This window comes from Schistocerca nitens, chromosome 4 (assembly GCF_023898315.1).
Source record: "Schistocerca nitens isolate TAMUIC-IGC-003100 chromosome 4, iqSchNite1.1, whole genome shotgun sequence".
Lineage (NCBI taxonomy): Eukaryota > Metazoa > Arthropoda > Insecta > Orthoptera > Acrididae > Schistocerca > Schistocerca nitens.
Genome location: NC_064617.1, coordinates 198,300,904 through 198,323,611, shown reverse-complemented (window position 1 = coordinate 198,323,611; position 22,708 = coordinate 198,300,904). Strand labels below are relative to the sequence as shown.

General features: G+C 39.7%; 1 protein-coding gene across 1 annotated transcript in view; it reads left to right on the top strand.

Moving 5' to 3' along the window:
* LOC126251630 (uncharacterized) overlaps window positions 1-22,708 on the top strand; it is a 184,774-nt gene that overhangs the window by 83,663 nt on the left and 78,403 nt on the right. Inside the window, exon 6 of the mRNA XM_049952174.1 lies at window positions 1,612-1,822. Coding sequence (XP_049808131.1) covers window positions 1,612-1,822 — 211 coding nt within the window. The remainder of the gene's footprint in view (window positions 1-1,611; window positions 1,823-22,708) is intronic.

The following is a 22,708-nucleotide window of genomic DNA, read 5'->3' as shown; positions in this document are numbered from 1 at the left end:
TCCGTGCAATATGCATATGTGCCACAAGGCACAGGACAACATGACACCCAGTAGACATCCTTTGGGCCTACAAGGCCTGGCAAGAAGCTCTCTCTCTTTAGGTGTAGAGATGCAACAACAGAAGGACCCATAAAGAAAATATACAGAAAAATATGGTAAAGTAAAATCCTGGGTAGAATATAAATAATGAAATGAGTAACAACAACTCTGCATATGGCTGAGGTATTGAATGGTTGAGAAGCACATAAACATCTCTGAGCTTTTGGATGTTGTACAATGAAGTGTTTACCTTCTAAAGAGCAACTGGCCTTTCAGGTGTACAATGTGTATTCTGTTTATCTAAAAATGTGTTATACATAACAATACCAGAGAAGGAAAGTTGCTACTCACCATATAGCAGAGATGCTGAGTCACAATAGGCACAATAAAAAGATTCACACACTCATAGCCATTAAGGCCTTTATCAGCAGTAGGCACACATACACACACACGCATGCACACACTCATGCAAACGCAACTTGCACACATGTCTGCTGTCTCAGAGAGTGTAGTTTCAGCTCTCTGAGACTGCAGATGTGTGTGCAAGTTGTGTTTGTGTGGGTGAGTGTGTGTATGTATGTGTGTATGTGTGTCTACTGCTAACAAAGGCCTTAATGGCCAAAAGCTATGAGTGTGTGAATCTTTTTATTGTGCCTATTGCGACTCAGCATCTTGGCTATATGGTGAGTAGCAACTTTCCTTCTCTGGTATTGTTACATTGCATCCTGGATTTTCCATTGTTTGATTTGTGTAATACATATTTAGATATACATAGGCATTTTTGAAATGAGGATGTTGTACAAATAAGTATTTAAATTTTTTTATGACATTCATTTTGGCAATCAATCTAACTAGTAACTGCAGTTTTCTATGCCAAACGTTCATGTCATTTATGGGAGTAAGAAATAGAGTATTCATTCTACTTATTTCTGGATATTTTTCATTTTTTTTGTTTGTTGTCTTTGGTCTGCTGTACATTTCTGCATCCAAATCCACATCGGCACTTGGTATGATACGCATATTACATTTGGATGCTATAATTCTTTGAAAATTATCAATGTATTTATGCAAATATTAAGCAAATAACAATAATATTCTTCAACTAATTAATAAGACTGAAGGAATAGCAACTTCTTTTATGATTTTGCTGTCTGGCTGATGTTGTATTCATTCATAGCTTTTCTAAGCACTAAGAACAAATAAATTAAGTGTACCTTTCTCTGTTATTGTACATCTTGACTTGTAACACATACCCAAAGATGATACTTTGTGATGGAGTCTATGGAACATGATGAATGAAACTGCTGTACATCAGATTTGTACAGTAAGTTACAAAATTGTTTGTACTAAGTTCTGAATGTAGTATGCCTGTGATTTGCAACTGAGTAAACGACTTCTTTTCAGGAGCTGCATGGTCATTCACACTGAAACTATTCATGATCATTAGTACTTCTCTTTTTAACTTATGTTAAACAATGAATTAATGTGTCTTACAGTTTTACTATCACATCTGTTTACATGAATTTCCAAATTAAGCGGCAGATAAAAATATGTAGCTGCACATTTTTACAGGCAACATTCAGCATGGTTGATGGGACTGGCAATGGCCAATACAGTTATTTTGGAGATGGACTTTGTTCTGGTCATTGTGGTATAACTATTGATTCTCCTCAGGAGAAGGATTACGGCAGATGGCAGTGCATTGTTTTAACAGCTCACAGAAGAAAACCTCTCTCTTCTTTTATCTCTATTTCTTCAGATATGGGAGATGTTGCTGCAGCTGGTAAGTTGTGAGAGAGATAACAATAACTTGGTGAAAAGGAAAGGACTCATGTGGCCTTTCAGAGACTCACTGGCTCACTAATGAATTTTTATTATGAGGACAGTCGGACATGAGGTAAACTTGCAAAAGAATTGTGAATCTGATTCACATTCTTTTGCTGAGTAATATACTACAGACGGGGGAGGAGCGGGGGGGGGGGGGGGGATATTAATTCTATAACAGACAATCAGGATCATGTCAAACATGTTGTTATGTCAATACCTTCTTGTATCACATGGATTGTTCTCAGATATTTTTTTGTGCATTAAGATGTAACACTTTTTATGATCCAAAAGTAAATGTCAGTATATATTCTCAGACAGTAAGTGTTTCAAATGATACAGGACTCTTGCATTGATATCCTGAAGAGAACCCTAGTGGAGGTGGTTTGCCAGTGCCTTCATCTTACAAAGCATCAAATACGCATTTGTATCCTATGAATGCTATTGATTGTTTGTTTGTGAGGCTGAAATTCAGTGTCAGAACATAGCCTACTTTCAAATAATGTAAATGGGCACCATCACCCTAACTGTACCCACTTGACACATGGTTCATCATTAATTCATATCCTTATTTCACAAGATATGGAAAATAATTTTGGGATTTGACTCAACTTAAGTACATAGTCTGTTGGCAAAGAACTTTATGCTACCACCTCTTACTTCCTTCCCTTCTCCCTTCCCTTAATATATCTTCCCCAGCCAAAATTTGAACTGGCTATCTTCAGGTTGAGCATTACTATATTAGATGTTTCTGAGATCTTAGCTATGGAAGCTAGTTTGTCATGCTTTACTACTCTATTAAACTCAAGGCATTAGTGGAAAAGCATTTGATCACCTAGAAAAAAGTAAGTGAAGGAAATGACTATGACTCTCTTCAAACGTACATATACAGTAGAGTCCCATTAATCCAGACTAATTGGGACTGGGTCTTTTTCGGATTACCGATTTGTTTGGATTAGCCTGAATTACAGTGACGAGTTTCTAGAATGAAGTATACCAAACAGACAAGCAGATAAGTGAGTACACCATGGTAACAGATGGGAACAAGTGTGGGAACAATGTCTCACTCTCACTCCCTATCCTTGTTGTTGTGCACTGTTGAGATCTTTGTAGTGTCTAAGATCAGTGCACTGCCAGTTGGCACGCGAAGCCCTTGGTTATTTTAGTTATCGATCACTCACGTGTAGCAGTTGTATTGTATTTATTCAGGTATAGTGGTGTACATATTTTCATCATGAGTAAAGAGAAACATACAATGTTAACTCTCAAAGAGAAACTGAATGCTTTGAAATGGATAGAGAATAGTGAGAATGTATCTAAACTGGAAATGGAACTGGGTGTTGGTAAAGCAACTATTTGTGACTGGAAGCAGAACCGAGTGAAGCTTGAACAGTCCTTGCAAAGTCTTCAGAAAAAACACTCTAAATTTGGAAGACTTTGAAACAGTCCCCTGTACGATAAAGTGGATGAAGCTCTTTTCCTTTGGTTTACAGAGGAAAGAGAAAGGGGAACTCCTTTGAGTCGAGCACTGGTTCAGGAGAAGGCTGTTTACCCGAACAAATTAATGGATTGTGTTGAGTCTTTTAGTGTCAGTACGGTTAGTTGGACAGATTCAAGAAAAGTCATGGAATCTTTCAGCTAACAATTACTGGAGAGAAGCCTTCTTCTGACCGTGATGCAATGAAAGAATACTTGGGTGAGTTTGAAAAAATAAGAGAGGGAAAGTATTCTCCCCCAACAAATTTATAACGTTGATGAGACTGGTCTTAATTTTAGGGCATTGCCAACAAAAAGCCTGGCATCAAAAGTGGAAGATCATGGTCCTGGTTTTAAAATCTGCAAAGGTCTTGTGACTTTATTAGCATGCAGCAACACTGTTGGTAATCACAAGCTGCCTTTAATGCTGATCAGCAAATCTGCTAGGCCCAGAGATTTTAAAAACTGCAACGTGAAGTCCCTGCCCTTATATTATCGCAACCAGAAAAAAAGCATGGATGGATGGTAAGCCGTTCGAAGAATGATTTCATGGCCAGTTCGTTTCCTCTGTTCAATGGTTTTCTAAGGAAAATCATTTCTCTCCCCATGCAGTCCTTTTGATTGATAATGCGCCAACTTACCCCAGCACTGAGGAGTTATGTGTTGGGGAAATTGTGGCAAAGTTTTTGCCACCGAATGTTACACCACTTCTACAGCTGATGGACCAGGGCAACTGCAAACATTAGAACTGATTTAAAGAAAACAATTTTTAGGAATGCTGATCCAAGATGATAGCATTCATTTAGTGGACAAAATAAAAAAGACCAATGTGAAGGATATTGTTTATTGGACCACTGAGGCATGGCAGAATATTTCAGAAAATACTCTGAGAAAATCATGGACATCTCTTGAATTTCAGCACAACTTAGTTGAAAATGAAGAGGAAAATCTACTACAAATGATACAGACAATCCCTAGATTTGAAGAAGCTAGTGAAGGGGGCATAGATGAGTGGATGGCAGCAGAAGCAGCAGAAGCCCTTGACCTCTCACTACGTTATTTGGGACAACAGCTCACTGCTACACCTGCTGGTTTAATGCGCATGAGACGATGGCGCAACTATGCATCATGTAACAGACAGTCTTCATTATGCCAAAAAACAATGACTGACTGTTTGTCATCTAAAAAGTAGGGATAAAATGTCCGCTGTATTTTAGTAAGTTTGACAGCTTTTCTTTCATTGTTATGCATTGTTTACACCTAATGTTTTCTTGCCAATTTTTCTACTACATGTTTACTGTACTGTGTAAATTGAAATAGTGTGTGTACAGCAGTTTACCACACAGTTTTCCATACTTAGACTAACATTTTTCATGTTCGGATTAACCGAACGTTTGGATTATCGGGGTTTGGATTAGTGGGATTCTGCTGTACAGGGTGGAGAAAAATTGTGTCACAAAATTTTAACCCTGGATAGCTGATGCCAGTAGGAACAAAAATTACTAATGTTGTGTAGGTCAACAAAGCACAATTTTTAAACTAATGAAACTTGGTGCCACAAGCTCCGATTGGTCACGGGATTGCCCTGTTGCTGGATGCCCTGGACAATGCATGATCACGAATGCTTTGCCTGCCAGAGATCATGATGTATCCAAGGTGACACACATACTCAATTGTAGTGTGCCAGCCTTCCACTCTGGGGGCAAATCTGCTGGGGTCCCAACACATCCATCGTAGTTTCATGATAATATGTACTGGGAACAAATTTGTCAGCTATAGATTGCGTACAGAAAGGGTAACCCTCTGACATGACACAAGCTTGATAACGTCAAACGGTGTTTTGCTGAACTCTTTCAAAGATTCCTGGCATTGCACTGATGTGATTGGTGGCATGTTGAATGTGATCCATTAATTCCTCTTCATTTATATGTGGCTTGTTTCTGGGTGGGTGAACTAGAACCTTGAAGAATCCCCACAGGAAAAAGTCTGGTGGTGTGAGGTCTGCTGGCATGAGGACTGGTGGCATGAGGTCTGGTGGCATGAGGTCTGGTGATCGTGCAGGATTTCAAAGTAATAAATGATTGAAATGGGGTGGACCTCAACTATATACCATCTGACTCCATGTTGAAATATTAAATGTTTTGGCTGGTTTCATTATCTGGGGGCTAGGATATGTAGTTGCCGCATTACAGGCCAAATACAGCTGAGTCTACATTATACAATAAGAATACACACATGAATCGAATGCTCGAAGGTTTCTATCACTCGGCAACTGCAAATTATGAAAATAACACAAAAATTTATAAATGAAAGATTGCAATTAAATAAAATCTGCAGGTACTATCTTAACAACTTTAAATGATGAGAACTATAGTAAAAGTACTTTTGGGAATGCGGTATATTTCTGCAAAACGCTTATTGGTGTCAATGGCCCAGCAATTAAATAAAATGTAAATTGAATAACAGGGAAACAATAGATTCCTACTGCATGAACGACAACATAGCTCATGAGATATTCACTTCTAAACGCACACGACGTCTTCACTGTAGAAACCACAGAAATATCACAAGTGCACAAGTCAGCACTATGAAATATTTCTATCTGCTGCGACCATGCATAAACTGCTCCACACTCTCCAAGTCCCTCTCGTGACTCTGCGTCCATCACGCTGTCGCGTTCAGCACTTCCTGTGTCCAGTGCCATACTGTCCAGCCCTGCCACACAGCCAGAACTACCCCATGTCCTCTCCGGAAACTCACTTCCATCCAGTCTCCCCATTCACGAGCGCTGTGACTGGCTAGAGCACTCGCGCCACGTCTCCATGCCAATGCACAGTCACACAAACTTAATGAAACATATTCTAAATATTGGATTTACATTTAAATACTTGAAATTAAATAAATATTCCTACGGCTGGACCATAAACACTCTCTAACAAACATAATTAAATACATAAACAAATTAAATAAACATATATCAAAGGAATAGCAAATAAAAGGTAGGCCAGTAGCCTAATGTCTCTGTGCTTTCTAAAACATAGTAAATATTTAACCAATTTCTTCATGAATAGTTTATATTGGATGTAAAAAAAGACATAGATGAATAAATATATTTATAAGCATGCTGCTACCATTTTTTCGTGTAACTGTGGAGTACCTCTGGCCTGATGTGATCTATAGTAATCGGCCACTTTGACCTCCAGTAACTCGTGTACTATTCAAGTTACATGCCTGTAATTTATACCAATTTAGGTTTACACTAAAAGCTTTCTAAAGAAACAGAGATCAACAAAATCGAATGAACTGTTTAGATTTTGGAAGTTTAATAAATAGCTTACAGTCAGATATTAAACTTTAAACTAATGAAGATATTGAAAATCTGATTACAGCATCAGAATTCTCGTGAAAATGATAGTAATGTACAGGTTTCTTTTTGAGGTATCACCATTCATCTGGTTAGTATTAATTTCTATATGAACTGTAAAATGTCTGCTGTTAAGGTTTCACAAAGTCCACCATCTTTGGCACTGCTGGCATAGACATCTCCTTCATTGACACAAAGCACCGTCCTCATCACATGTCAACATGGAATTCCCAGCCATGCTGCCAATGGACTACTTGATCTGTCCATTGTGGGGCATCACACAGTTGCTAACGAGCCACAGCTTGCCCAGCGGCCTGATTGGTAGCCTCCAACTCTGAACTTAGAATATTTATTGCGCGCTGCAACTCACCCGTTACCTCACACACCTGCACTTATTAACATTCTGACTTGCCAGAATGTTGAGAAGTAGCACACTTCAGTTCAGACTAGTATATATAAACAAATTAAAAAGAACAGAATTAAATGATTAAAATGCCAGGCCAATAGTGTTTACAAAATTTTTGTAGTCGTGTGGGAGGAGCATGAACTTTGAAATAAACTTAAACTAACACAAATTATGAACAAAACAGAACATTGAATAAATGCCTGCATGTAATTTTTTTTTCTTTTTATTTTTTTTGGACAAGGTTTAGTATTTTTAAATGCACTTTCACGTATGTGTGATTTTGTAAGCACTTCCTGTGCCACTCACTCAGTGCTAAGGCGCCTTCTTGCATTAATTTTTTCCGTCACACTACACATGCTGACATGGATTTTAGCACGAAGTATTGATCAACTCACATAGGACTTTTGACCAAGTGCATTTTTTAAGTGCATTATCTGAAAACTACCTTGAGCAGTTAAACAGAGAACCAACTCGTGGTGGTAACATATTAGACCTTCTGGTAACAAACAGACCCGAACTATTTGAAACAGTTAATGCAGAACAGGGAATCAGCGATCATAAAGCGGTTACGGCATCGATGATTTCAGCCGTAAATAGAAATATTAAAAAAGGTAGGAAGATTTTTCTGTTTAGCAAAAGTGACAAAAAGCAGATTACAGAGTACCTGACGGCTCAACACAAAAGTTTTGTCTCAAGTACAGATAGTGTTGAGGATCAGTGGACAAAGTTCAAAACCATCATACAATATGCGTTAGATGAGTATGTGCCAAGCAAGATCATAAGAGATGGAAAAGAGCCACCGCGGTACAACAACCAAGTAAGAAAACTGCTGCAGAAGCAAAGGGAACTTCACAGCAAAGATAAACATAGCCAAAGCCTTGCAGACAAACAAAAATTACGCGAAGCGAAATGTAGTGTGAGGAGGGCTATGCGAGAGGCGTTCATTGAATTCGAAAGTAAAGTTCTATGTACTGACTTGGCAGAAAATCCTAAGAAATTTTGGTCTTATGTCAAAGCGGTAGGTGGATCAAAACAAAATGTCCAGACACTCTGTGACCAAAATGGTACTGAAACAGAGGATGACAGACTAAAGGCTGAAATACTAAATGTCTTTTTCTAAAGCTGTTTCACAGAGGAAGACTGCACTGTAGTTCCTTCTCTAGATTGTCGCACAGATGAAAAAATGGTAGATATCGAAATAGATGACAGAGGAATAGAGAAACAATTAAAATCGCTCAAAAGAGGAAAGGCCGCTGGACCTGATGGGATACCAGTTCGATTTTACACAGAGTACGCGAAGGAACTTGCCCCCCTTCTTGCAGCGGTGTATCGTAGGTCTCTAGAAGAGCATAGCATTCCAAAGGATTGGAAAAGGGCACAGGTCATCCCCGTTTTCAAGAAGGGACGTCGAACAGATGTGCAGAACTATAGACCTATATCTCTAACGTCGCTGAGTTGTAGAATTTTGGAACACGTATTATTTTCGAGTATAATGACTTTTCTGTAGACTAGAAATCTTCTCTGTAGGAATCAGCATGGGTTTCGAAAAAGACGGTCTTGTGAAACCCAACTCGCGCTACTCGTCCACGAGACTCAGAGGACCATAGACACGGGTTCACAGGTAGATGCCGTGTTTCTTGACTTCCGCAAGGTGTTCGATACAGTTCCCCACAGTCGTTTAATGAACAAAGTAAGAGCATATGGACTATCAGACCAATTGTGTGATTGGATTGAGGAGTTCCTAGATAACAGAACGCAGCATGTCATTCTCAATGGAGAGAAGTCTTCCGAAGTAAGAGCGATTTCAGGTGTGCCGCAGGGGAGTGTCATAGGACCGTTGCTATTCACAATATACATAAATGACCTGGTGGATGACATAGGAAGTTCACTGAGGCTTTTCGCAGATGATGCTGTGGTGTATCAAGAGGTTGTAACAATGGAAAATTGTACTGAAATGCAGGAGAATCTGCAGCGAATTGATGCATGGTGCAGGGAATGGCAGTTGAATCTCAATGTAGACAAGTGTAATGTGCTGTGAATACATAGAAAGATAGATTCCTTATCATTTAGCTACAAAATAGCAGGTCAGCAACTGGAACCAGTTAATTCCATAAATTATCTGGGAGTATGCATTAGGAGTGATTTAAAATGGAATGATCATATAAAGTTGATCTTCGGTAAAGCAGATGCCAGACTGAGATTCATTGGAAGAATCCTAAGGAAATGTAATCTGAAAACAAAGGAAGTAGGTTCCAAACATGATACCCCTCATCTCAATGACTGCTTCACAGCCTGTTCCATATGCATCCTTCCCACCAACACCAGCTTCTCTGAATTGCTCAGGTGGGAACTTTCCCTGCAATACATCCTATGTTCCCATAACCCTCCAGTAACTCATGTACTATTCAAGTTACATGGCTGTAATTTATACCAATTTAGATTTACACTAAAAGCTTTCTAAAGAAACAGAGATCGACAAAATCGAATGAACTGTTTAGATTTTGGAAATTTAATAAATAATTTACAGGCAGATACTAAACTTTAAACTAATGAAGATATTGAAAACCTGATTAGACCATCAGAATCATTGTGCAAATGTTAGTAATGTATAGGTTTCTTTTTGAGGTATCATCATTCATCTGGTTGCTATTAATTTCCATACGAACTGTGAAATATCTGCCGTTAAGGTTTCACAAAGTTCGCCATCTTTGGCACTGCTGGCATAGACATCTACTTCATTGACACAAAGCTCCATCCTCATCACATGTCAACATGGAATTCCCAGCCACGCTGCCAATGGACCACGTGATCCATCCATTGTGCGGCATCACGCAGTTGCTAACGAGCTGCAGCTTGTCCAGTGACCTGAGTGGTAGCTGCCAATTCTGAACTTAGAATATTTCCTGGGTCTCGCAACTCGCCCGTTACCTCACAGTGGGTGAACTAGAACCTTGAAGAATCCCCACAGGCAAAAGTCTGGTGGCTTGAGGTCTGGTGGCATGAGGCCTTGTGATGTGAGGTCTGGTGATCATGGGGGCCATGTCCTATGAGTACCTTTGCCAATTGCCTGGCCATCAAAGAGTTCATTTATATAATTGCACACAGCACGACTGTTATGTGCGGGCATCCCATCGTGCTGCAACCACATGCATAGCTGTATGTCCTGAGGAACATCTTCCAGCTGGTCGGGTAGAGTTTCTTGCAAAAGTGAAGGTAATTTACTGATTTTTTACACGGATGTATTTTCAAACTGCATTGCATGAGAACACTATGCAATAAATGTTGCTTTAAGGCTTTAAGTTAATTTCTATGAGACACAAGGTTTTTGCCATCCCAGTGTGATTGTAAGTGACACTCAATGTCAACTAATGTGCTATCCATGCTTCATCATTCCAACATTAAGCCCACATCAACTGCATCATCTGTGTACTGCATTGGCAACATACTTTGAGCATAAAAAGCTGCTCTACCGCATCAGTTGCACCACTGGCCATCTGTGATTAAGAAATAGCAATGCTGGACCCAGCGCCATCCCTCTATATGCCTCTGAGCACTTCCGTTAACCAAGTCAGTTTAAAACCAACACCTTTTTGGAACAGAAACCCGTCCTATGGTTCATTCAACTCAAGAGTCAATTCATGCTCACCAATGTCATGGCTGACAAAAATAATTACGGTTATGTCACCATGGCACTTAACAAAGACATGGTTCTCAAGGTCCAGGATATTCTGGCCTTACCACCAAGCACTGACCAACATATTACTCTGAAGGATGCAATCTCTGTCACAATTTGAGCAGAATGACCTGATAAGTTTCTGCAAAAAGAGGATTTAGGAGACCACACTCCCTTACAGTTGTTGGGTTGGTTGCAAACACTAGTGAGTAATGCTGTTAATGGAGACATTCAAAGGAACATCTGGCTGTCACATCTTCCTCTCAATGCACAGAAGACCCTTTTAGTATGTGCCAGAGACCATGACACATTAGCACAGACTACAGACCATATCATGGAGATGTACCCTTGTGCAATAGTAGCGACTGTTAGCCCACCACCTGATTCTGTTAAAGTATCACTACAGATGCTGATCGTAGAGCTCACTGAACAAGTCACTACACTATGGACATGGCATTCCAGTCATCAACCTTAACAACATCACTTACCAAGACAATGCAACCAATCATGTTTGTCAAAGGAGATCTGCTGGTACCACAGAAGGTTTGAACCTCAAGACAGAAAACACTCCACCATGCAAGATGGGAAACATGACAGGAAGTCAATAATAATGAAAACTGGCTTTCTGAATGTAAGCCATCAATTGTTTGTAACTGATCTCTATACCAATCTCTATTTCTTGGAGGATACTGGTCCAGACACTTCTGTTTATCCATCCACTCATCTGCCTTGCCATAATTGTGATGGCTGTCACCTCTTTGCTGCCGAAAGCTCTGTGATAAAGATGTATGGTCATGTGACACAGACCTATGTCATAAGTTAAGAGTTGGAATTTATTATAGCGAATGTGACACATTTTAACAGTCTTCAGATGACAGGAGAGACAGTGTGTTACTGTGGTGCAAGACTCACATGTCTCTCGCAGTTGACTCACGTATTGTGTGCAGCCGATCTTCTTCTTGGGTCAGACTGCTGCATCGATCTTCACAAACTCTTCTTCTCTGAAGACTCTAGCTGGTTATGGGAATTTAAAAATAGACTTCTTTTCTACTCTTGAAATGATTCTGTACTTTCAGGATAATTCTTTATCTTTTAACAAGGTCTCTCTTCCTGCTAATAACTGTGCATATTTTACCACAATTATAATACATGACCCTTTCAATCCATATTGGAGTTAGCTCTGCTTTCTATTCCTCTTACAATCATAAATTACAGGTGTACATAACTCATGAATACTCTGCTGCTTAGTTCTTACTTCCCGTACTACATTTCTATGTATGTACTTATTCATTATGTATTGTAATCTGGAGGAACTCTGGGTAGAATAAAAGTGTTCCTTTCTTAGATATTTGTAAACCCAAAACTTAATGATGTTATTTATGCATAGAATTCAAACTTACCAGACTCATCCCTTTAAACATGTGCCTTCTGTCATGATACTGCCCATTTTCGCTTTAGGAACAGTACCTATATCTTACATGGGTTGGTGCTAGGAGTACCCTTTCTCCGTCTGTTTTGGTAGGTATGCCCCTTTGTCATTTCTATCTTCCTATGGTACAGATCAATCCCCTTCTTGGTGCCCCTGCCTGGGCAGTATAGGTCAGCCTTTAATAGGTCTGCCTATCTGCCCTTTTCTCACCCATTAAATGTTGAGTGTGCCCTCCATATCCTTCTTGAGTAGGCCTCCTGGTTCATTGCCCTAGCATACATCTTTATGTATACTAAAATACCCTGTGGTAAAATTACAAATCTACTTTACACTCGTATTCCACTTTCTTATACTTCATCTTATACCCTAGAGTCCTCTTTCAGTCCTCACTTTTACTATATAAACAGATATCATGTCCACACATAGTAGATGCTATGTCTATCTGTATTTACCAACTCCCAGTAGATACAATGCCTTTTCTCAAAGGACTAGCATGGCACATGTAAATATATATTTGAGATTGACGAAATTAATGATGCAGAACTGTCACCAATAAGAACAATAATCATAATAGTTCTTATACATCAGTACTTAACAAATATGTGATGTGGAACTGTCACCGCAAACAACAATGTGTGCATATTTTTCTATGTGAATATATTTTCCCCCTTCAACACTTGATGGTTCTCACAACATTTAAATCTGTACTTTCCCTGTTTGCGTCTTCATGTTATGTTGTGTTTATGCTTAAGTGTGTTTGTGTATCCTGATTCTTCAGCCGACTTATGTGAAATAAGTTGAAGGTTATAATGAACCATGGAAATTGAGAAGGACTTCAGTGATAGAAGTATATGCATATGGAAAGAGGGAAAGATAGGTAGGTACTAAATAGAGAAGTAAGAAAGGAAAAAGTAGAGACAGTTGCTAAGATTGAAGAAGTGAAAGAAGATAGCCCCAAAGACAGGAAACCCTTCTCACCCCCCTTCACTAGGATCCCTACTTCGACAGTACTTGGGTGAGAAGCTGGAGGAGGTATGATGTTAAATGTCTCCTACAGAATGGACATTCTCACCTTCACCTTTGAAGCCCCCAAAGAAAAATCATAGCAACACTTATTGAACGGCAAATGGTGAAGAATCAGTTACACTTGTCTGAGAGGAGGGGTGTATGATTAGTGTTAGTCATGCTTGTAGTTACACTACCCACCCCTTCCAAAAGTGATACATTACATGTCACAAAAGTGATACATTACATCTCACAAAAGGTATAGAATATTCTATAAAAATAGGACATCATGCACTACAATAATATAGTTGTTGAGTCATTAACTTTACACTATATTTCACACACACACACACACACACACACACACACACACACACACACACACACACAAAGTACTCCATTTAGTTTCTGATGTCTAGATATTACTTTGTTTGAATTTGAATAGTACCCTGATATTACCTTTATACTAGTACTTCAAGGTGCAACAATAAAGTAATGAGATTGATTTTCTGTGCAAGGTGTGGCAACCCTGCAGGCTTGCCTAGGCACAATGTCTTTGACCTTGGTCTATAAGCTGCTTCTAGTCCAAGTGGCACATTGATGCAACTGCTCAGTTGTGAGTTCTGGTGTAATAAGTTAACACGTGTTTGTGTCTCTCGTCAGGGAAATGGAAGTGCATAATATTGCGCAAAAGTATGCCATTTCTTTTTGCATTAAATTGGGTGAAAATGCAATGACAACTTACGGTAAGCTTCAGAAGGCTTTTAGAGAGGAGGTTATGTCATGAGCTCAAGTTTTCGTTTGCATAAAATGTTTAGTGAAGGCAAAACGAATGTTGAAGATGAAGACCGCAGTGGACAGCCATCAACCTCCCGGATGGATGTCAACTTGGCCAGGGTACATGAACTCATATGATCTGATGGAAGATTATCTATGAAAATGATTGGAGAAGAACTGAACATCAATCAAGAAATGGTTCGTCTAATAATAACTGAAGATCTTGGTATGAGAAAGATTTGTTCAAAAATGGTCCCCAAAAATCTCACACCACAAGAGTGAGAAAACACGGAAAAATGTGGCAGCCAATCTGTTACAGCAAGTGGAAATCAATCTAGAATTGTTGAGCCATGTTATCACTGGTGATGAAAGTTGGTTTTTTCAGTACGATCCAGAGTCAAAACACCAAAGTTCACAATGGTGCTCAAAGGGATCACACAGACCAAAAAAGCTCACATGTCAAAGTCAAAAGTGAAATGTATGCCTTTGTGCTTCTTTGATTCCAAGGGAATTGTTCATAAAGGGTGAGATCCTCCTGGACAAACAGTTAACCAATATTACTACAAAGAAATTTTAGAAAGACTTCATAAAAGAGTTCTTCGTGTCTATACCAACATTGCTGATAATTGGATTTTGCATCACGATAATGTGCCATTCCATACTGCTCTGTCAGTACAGCAATTTTTAACCTTAAAACAAATTTCAGTACTACTACAGCCACCTTATTCACCAGATATCGCTCCGTGTGACTTTTTTCTATTTCCAAGAGTCAAAACGGTGGTCAAGGGACATCAAATTCAAACAACACAAGATGTCCAAAAAGCTGTAACGAGGGTCTTGGAGGATATTACAGAAGATGAGTGCCAGAAATGTTACCATCAATAGCAGAAGCACTGGGAAAAGTGTGTGCAATCAGAAGGGAACTACTTTGAAGGAGACAATACGAAACTTGACTAAAATGGCAAGAAACTTTTTTTTTTTCTTCACATCAGTCTCATTACTTTATTGTCTCACCTCATATATTCTAGTCATCCCATTTCATATCTAGAGATCACTGTTCATCTGTGATACTCTTAAATTGGCCCTAATATTGTAGTTGTATTCAGTTTCAAAATTATAGGATAGTTTAAGAATTCAAGAATAGGTTACAGAATAGTTTAAGAATTGAAGGGAATGCGGTGCAGGAAAACTAAGTTTGAAGAAACACCAAAAACAACTAGGGGTTCGATGGTCATCACTCTGCTCATTAACACAGAACATTACAGAACATTAACATCCCTGGGGGACAGATGTGTGACTGCCTGGATCCCATGGATCTGACATTAACCTCAATTGAGCAAGTGCATACCAGTGTTGTCGTTGTTGTTGTTGTTGTTGTGGTCTTCAGTCCTGAGACTGGTTTGATGCAGCTCTCCATGCTACTCTATCCTGTGCAAGTTTCTTCATCTCCCAGTACTTACTGCAAGCTACATCCTTCTGAATCTGCTTAGTGTATTCATCTCTTGGTCTCCCTCTACGATTTTTACCCTCCACGCTGCCCTCCAATGCTAAATTTGTGATCCCTTGATGCCTCAGAACATGTCCTACCAACTGGTCTCTTCTTCTTGTCAAGTTGTGCCACAATGTGATTTACCCATCTAATCTTTAGCATTCTTCTGTAGCACCTCATTTTGAAAGCTTCTGTTCTCTTCTTGTCCAAACTATTTGCTCCAGTAGCAATACTGCAACCAACTCTGCCGCTCAGCTGAGTGGAGGACCATAGTAGCAACACTCCAAAAGAGTCTTGGTCCAACTGACTAATGTGATGAGCGGGCTGTCCGCGCCAACATCTACAGCAAACAAATGCCATTCTTTGCAGTCCATCATGTTACCCAGCAGCCACTTTGGCTGCTGGCTGAAGAAGTGGCTCAAATAGCCACCCCAGGAAAAAAAACATGGCAGGCCACAGTGGTCCGTGGTATTTGATTCAGGGTGCAACAAATGTTCTGCCGGACTGCACCCACTGAATGGTGTCACCCAGTACATCACCAGAAAACTCAACAATGAGTCAAAGCAGTAAGAGACACATACAGCCTACTCCCTCTGGGTCTTGAATGTATGCACAAGGCACTCCACATCCAAGTTAGAAGCTGTGTGAAATAGATAGGTACTCAGATGCCGTATAACATTGCAGATGCAAAATTCTTCAAACTCCTGTGACGCAAATTGCCTACTGTTATCATAACTGTGACTCTTACATGACTCCTCAATGCAAAAGTAATGACAATGCATGACTGGTGGCAGTCAATGATGTGGATGACAGCTTGGTCTCATACAGCAAATTTTACAATGCATTGAGCACCAACAGCCACATGCTGCCCAAAAATGGACACATGAAATCAATGTGTACACTATCCCTAGGGTGCTCTGAACTGGCCAAGGAGAGAAGTGGCATGGCCTGGTTCTGAGCACAAACCCTGTGAGCTTCTAAGTGATGTCCAATGCTATGATCGATCACTGGCCAATAGACTTGACATTGCACTAGCACCTTCACTTGGGTCATCCTCTAGTGTGTCACACAGCAACTAGAGATTGTGAGGACACATTGCTGTGAGACAACCATTCAAACAGTACTGGTCCTCTGTGGCAAGCATGAGGACCACCTGGACACCACTGAGATGAGCATGGAGAAGAAAAAATGTACACCATGTTGGATCCATACATGATGAGACATTCCAGCCACCCATCTCGACCACCAAAACAATTTTCCAGAAAAGTGGGTCAGCAGCCACGGCAATCATGACCTCTCATTCTCTCAATGGCAAATCATACAAGGTTTGCTACATGGCATCACCCAAAGCGAAAACAAGAACCTCTTGCCAGTCGAATTCTAGACTGGACCTCACTGGTAGCTGCGAGAATACACCAGTATTGGCATGCTGGGTCGTGGAGCAGTAACAAATGTCATAGGAATAGTTAAAGAGAAATGCTGCAATCAGTGGGCAACTATCTGTCAGTTTTGTACAAGGGCCATATACAAAAACCAAATGCTTATTGTCAGTGATGAGGAGGAACCTCACCCCATACAGGAAAACATAGAACTTTTTGATACTGCAAATGAAAGCTAACACCTTCTTTTGCACTTGTGAATAGTTCAGTTGTGCAGTGGAAGTGTCTTTGAAGCATAAGTAGTGGGCTGTTCAGTGCCATCTATGTTCTGGTGGGACATGACTGCACCAATACTGTAGTGGGATATGCCACAGGCCAGGGTAAAAAAAAAAAAAAAAAAAAAAAAAAAAAAAACTGGGAAATGGACTGAAAATATTATGAAACCTTAGACAAAAAAGACTGGAGCTCCTTCAAGTTCTTGAGCATTGATAGGTTGACAATGGCCTTGATGTTTTCATCTGTGGGGATGAGACTTACAAAGTATGTGACCCAAAAAACTGCACTTTTTCAGCGTATAATGAAGGCCATTATCCAGGAGACATTGGAAAACTGACTGAAGGTTCTGTAAATGCTAGCCCCAAATAGGGCCTGTGACCCAGATTTCATCAAGTTAATTAAAACAACAGGGAATCTCCTGACTCAATTGCTCCAAATATCATCGGTGAACTCTTGGTACAGACAAGACTCCAAAAGGCAAGCAATTAAACTGATAAAGCCCAAAGGGTGTGCTGAGGACCAGGAAATTACAAGAAACTGTGTCCAAAGGCCACAAAAGGTAAGCATCTTGCAGGTCAATGCTGGAAAAATACTGGCAGCCCAATGACTTCACCAACAACTCCAGCTGCCATGGAATAGGATACGAATCCACAATACGTTGTGCACTGACCATCTTTTTAAAGTCACTGCTGAGCTGCACGGCACTATTAGGCTTCTCAATTATCACCAAAGTAATTTCCTACTGACTCAATGAAATAGGAGAAACAATACTCTGATCCTACAAATGCAACACTGAAGTGCCAAAGAAACTGGTATAGGCATGCATATTCAAATACAGAGATATGTAAACAGACAAACACACACACAGTTGCTAATGATACTTACAATTAAACTTGTTGTGTCGTGCAAATCACATGACAACTGGTTCTGATGTTGTTGACAAGTCAGGGATAGCACTCAATGTCAACAGTGGGATGTCGGTGATGGATGGTGGGGTAGCAGATGGTTCTGTTGTGTCTGTAGGTGGTGTGGTAGGTGTCTTGTACACCTCAATGGAAGCAGTGCTAAAGGCAGGTTTTAGGTGGTCAGTGGAAACTGTTGGCATTCCCATTATGTCAAATCTAAATGTTTTATCCTCTCGGCTGAGTAATGTCGATGATCCATTGAATGGGCAGTGAGTCCTTTGTTCTCTTGCTGCAATAGGCCAAAGTAGCCATATCTGTGAGGGTAGCTTACTGACAAAATCTGATACCAATAGTGTCCGCCATGTTGTAGAGGTACTCACCAGGTAGTCTAATTAGTTGTCCATAGACCATTGTCAGCTATGGTTGTTTTCAGGTCATTCTATATGACTATGCAGAGGTCCAGTAGCATGACTGGTAGTGTCTCAGTCCAGTGCTGTGACTCATGACACCGAAGAGATACTTTGAAGTCACGGTGTAAGTGTTCTACCAAATCAATCACTGCCAGGTGATAAGCAGTTGCCTTGATGCTCTTTGTGCCTAACATACCCTGGTCAGTGGTACTGCACAGTGATATACCACAATAGGCAGTCTATACACGGAATAATGTAGTTGCGATGGTCTCAGCAGTGGTGTCGGACATGGGGAATAGCTCAGGCCAGCAAGTGAACCAGCATATAGCAGTAAGACAATAAGTGCATCCAGCCACCCAAAAGTTTTTTCACTAACTACACTGTAGCACTGACAACAGGATGAGACAGTTCATTCAGCAATGTGATTGCTTGCTGTTGAAAACCGTGAGTCGTGAAGGGTCATGGCCTAGACATGGAGGTGTCAAAGCACAATAATATGTTTCCTAGTGGTACTTGAATGGGATGGAGCTGAAGACTAGACAGCTGTGTCAATACATCCTCCAGTTTGTCATCAGACTGTTGTGCAAAGGCTAGTGCCTCATAATTGATTGCACTTAAGATCACAGCAATGCAAGAGAGAGTGTCTGCTGGGACATAATGTTCTCACTGAACACAGACAATGTTAGTTGTAAACTGTTCTATGAAGTCCAAATGGTGAAGCTGGTGTGGCAAAACTTTGTTTGGTCATTGATGAAATATGTATCTCAGTGGTTTGTGGTTTGTGACAAGAGTGAAGTGTCTACCTTCGACCATGTGCCTGAATTTCTTGATGGGTCTGCTGTGATAGTTTCTGCTATAGAATGCCAAAGGTTGCCACTAATTCTCTATCAGCTGTTGTAGCGTGGCACCTACTGCTGTCGCATCAACCATTAAGGCAAACGGTGCTTGTGGTACAGGGTGTGCCAACAGAGTGGCCACAGCAATACCAGCCTTTACAGTGTTGAAAACTGTCTCGGTTTCACTACTCCAAAGCAGTCTGTCATTTGGTCTGTGCAAACCATGCAGAAGATATTTCAGAACACTGTCCAACAATGTATGGTTCTGCACACAACAATGGTAGAAGTTGTTGACACACAGAAATTGTTGCAGTTCAAGAACAGTCACTGGTTCTACCTTGTGTTGTGGCAACTGAATTCCATGGACATTGACTGTGTGGCCCAGGAAGTGGACTTCTGAAGCTCCAAAGACACATTTAGAAGAGTTGACATGCAGTCAGTACCAAATGTTCAGCTTCAGAGCTAGACATAAAGTAATGCATCATCAATGTACATGTCACTGAAGTTCAGGTCTCTCATCACTTCATCCATGAAACATTGGATTGTTTGCATGACATTACACAACTTGTAAACTCAAAGATGCCAAATGGAGTGGTGACAGCTGTTTTAGCAATACTTTCTTGTGCTATGGGTAGCTGATAATATGCATGCACCAAATCTAAGGTGGAGAAGACATGCTTACTGTAGATGTTAAACATAAAGTCCTCAGTATTTTTCAGGATAAATTTCAGTCATCAGTTGCAAATAAATTTTTATTATCTTTACTGGTTTCAACACATGAATTTGTCATCTTCAGAAACCTACAAAATTTGGAATATTATAAATCCTAGATCTTGGCTATACATTTATGTGACATATAAAAAGTATATTTCAGAAACTTACTTAGTTTAGCAGACAGGCAATATTTTCTTCACAAAGGATAATGCCATGGTATGTTTAGAAATTTACAAATTGTATGTGATTATTTTAAACACTGTTTGACAATTTAAGATAACTGAATCACATTTATATAACTGGTGTGCTAGCAGCAATGGACATATATAAAAGCACATATGAAAACATAACCAAGGCATATGAAGAAGTTACGTGTAATACATTTGAAAAAATTGAGCAATTGCTCATGAAAGTGGGTCTTAAGTGCCCTCCCTGTCTGTCCTGTATAAAAACTCAGACATAGATTGTATTGATTTCTCAATGAAGATGGCAGGAATTCATATAAGTCAACTTTTGCAGAACACCTCAAAACAGAGAAACACACACTTCCTTCCCATCCTTGCTTAGCATGGAAATTTTACATATAATTGACAAGAGCTAAAAAATGAACCTTTTAAAGGAATCTGAAATACATAAACATTCTCACCTAAATTGAAAAGGTTTGTTGAGTGATGAACTTGGATTGAAAAGCAGACACTATTTCGATTATGTATGATCTCTTATAAAATGTGAAAATTAGCCCAACCATTTCATATATTAAAATTATCTCTCTTTTTCTTTCAAATGTATTATGTATAACTGCTTTAATGCCTTGGTTGTATTTTTTATTTATGCTTTTATATATGTTCCTTACTGCTAGCACAATAGATACACAGATGTGAGTGAGTTACTGCAAATTGTCAAATAGTGTCTAAAATAATCACATACAATATGTAAATTTCTGAATGGCCTTATCCCTCTATGAAGAAGATACTGACCGCTAAACTAAGTAAGCTTCTGTAATATACTTTTTGTACTTCACATAAATGTGTAGCCAATGTCTAAAGATTTATAATATCCTTAATTTTGTAGGCTCCAGAAGATGACAAATTAACTTGTAAAATCTGGTAAATATAATAAAAATTGATTTGCGACTGATGACTGAAATTTATCCTGAAAAAATAATACTGCAGTTGCTGAAAATTACAGCCATGAATAAAATAATAAGCCCTCAATATGTAGTACTGGATAGCAATTCGGGATTGTCCTTGTATTTAGCTGTTGGTAATCAGTGCATGGATGTCATCTATTGTTCTTCATGGGCACTACATGTAACAGTGAGGCCCAGCTGCTGCTTGATGGTCAGAAGATGCCCTGAGCAAACATGAAAGTTACTTTCATCTTTTCTGTTGTCAAACAGCACAGTCAAGCATGGATTGGCAGTCCAGTTGTTGTGAGGATGTGATGCACTGTCAAATAGCATACTGGTACTAGTGTCAGTAGCTGCCTGCTGGTCTCAAGGAACTGTTTACTAAGTCCTATGTAGAGAGAGTCACAACCAATCATACAAACTCCTAACCCACCCACACAACATACACGTGCTTGACTGGTCAGATTGGTTGTGGTATCAAGTAGTTGATGACATTTGAGGTTGGGTAGCAGGTCATAAAATGACAGAAAGTCAGCTTCTAATATGGAATGTTGTGCCTCGAGAATTTCTGTGTAAATTCTAGACACACTCGGCTTTCCACCATCTTGAACACCTGATATTTGAAGTACAAGGGTGAGAGAGTGGAGATGTGTCTACCTCGCTGCCAGTTCTGTGTGTGCAGGATGGATGTGTATCAGGAGAATACAGCAATAGTGAAGGTTGATTGGTATGGACAAGTGTTTGCAGTGTGCGCCTGAGAAGCTGTATGTCCTGTACAAGGAGCAAGCATGCTCTATTCCTTGATGATGTAATGACTGTATGTTGTGAACAAATGAATTATGTATTGAGCTAAAGACATTCACATTTGATTTTTGGGTGTTGGACTTGCAAGAAGCAAGAATTGGTTTTATAGTGGTTACTAAACGAAACACACTATAATTGTATCTGTTAGTTTCTAAAGGTCCAAGACGGGGTTGACTCGTGAGAGTTGAACACTTGTGTGAATCTTGTGAAGTTGTTTTATTGTGGACATGAAAATATAACAGAGCTCAACAAAAGTATCCTGAGAGTACAGAATTATTTCAAGAGTAGAAAAGAAGTCTATTTTGAAATTCCCTTAACCAGCTAGAGTCTTCAGAGAAGAAGAGTTTGTGAAGGTCGATGCAGCCATCTGACCCAAGAAGAAGATCAGCTGCACACAATATGTGAGTCAACTGTGAGAGAAGTGTGAGTCTTGTACCCTAGTACCACACTGTCTCTCCTGTCATCCAAAGACCATTAGAATTTAAAGACAGAAACAGAAAGAAGATATTAGGCATTGCTATGGCAACCAAGCCTAACAACATATGAGAACTGTTTCCAGTAATCGTATTGAGTCCAATAAACAAATGGCAGAAAGTTGTGAGTGCAACGCAGTAAAAAAACGTAAGAAAGTAATAGCAGAGAAAACTGGAGAGAAGACCTCAACTTTGCGACTAAGAAGATCGGGTGTGGAGAGTAAGCAGTCTTCACACACGTACATCGCACTGACACCAACGCCGCAACCAGCCACCGACGTCAACAGCACCAGCTGCTGC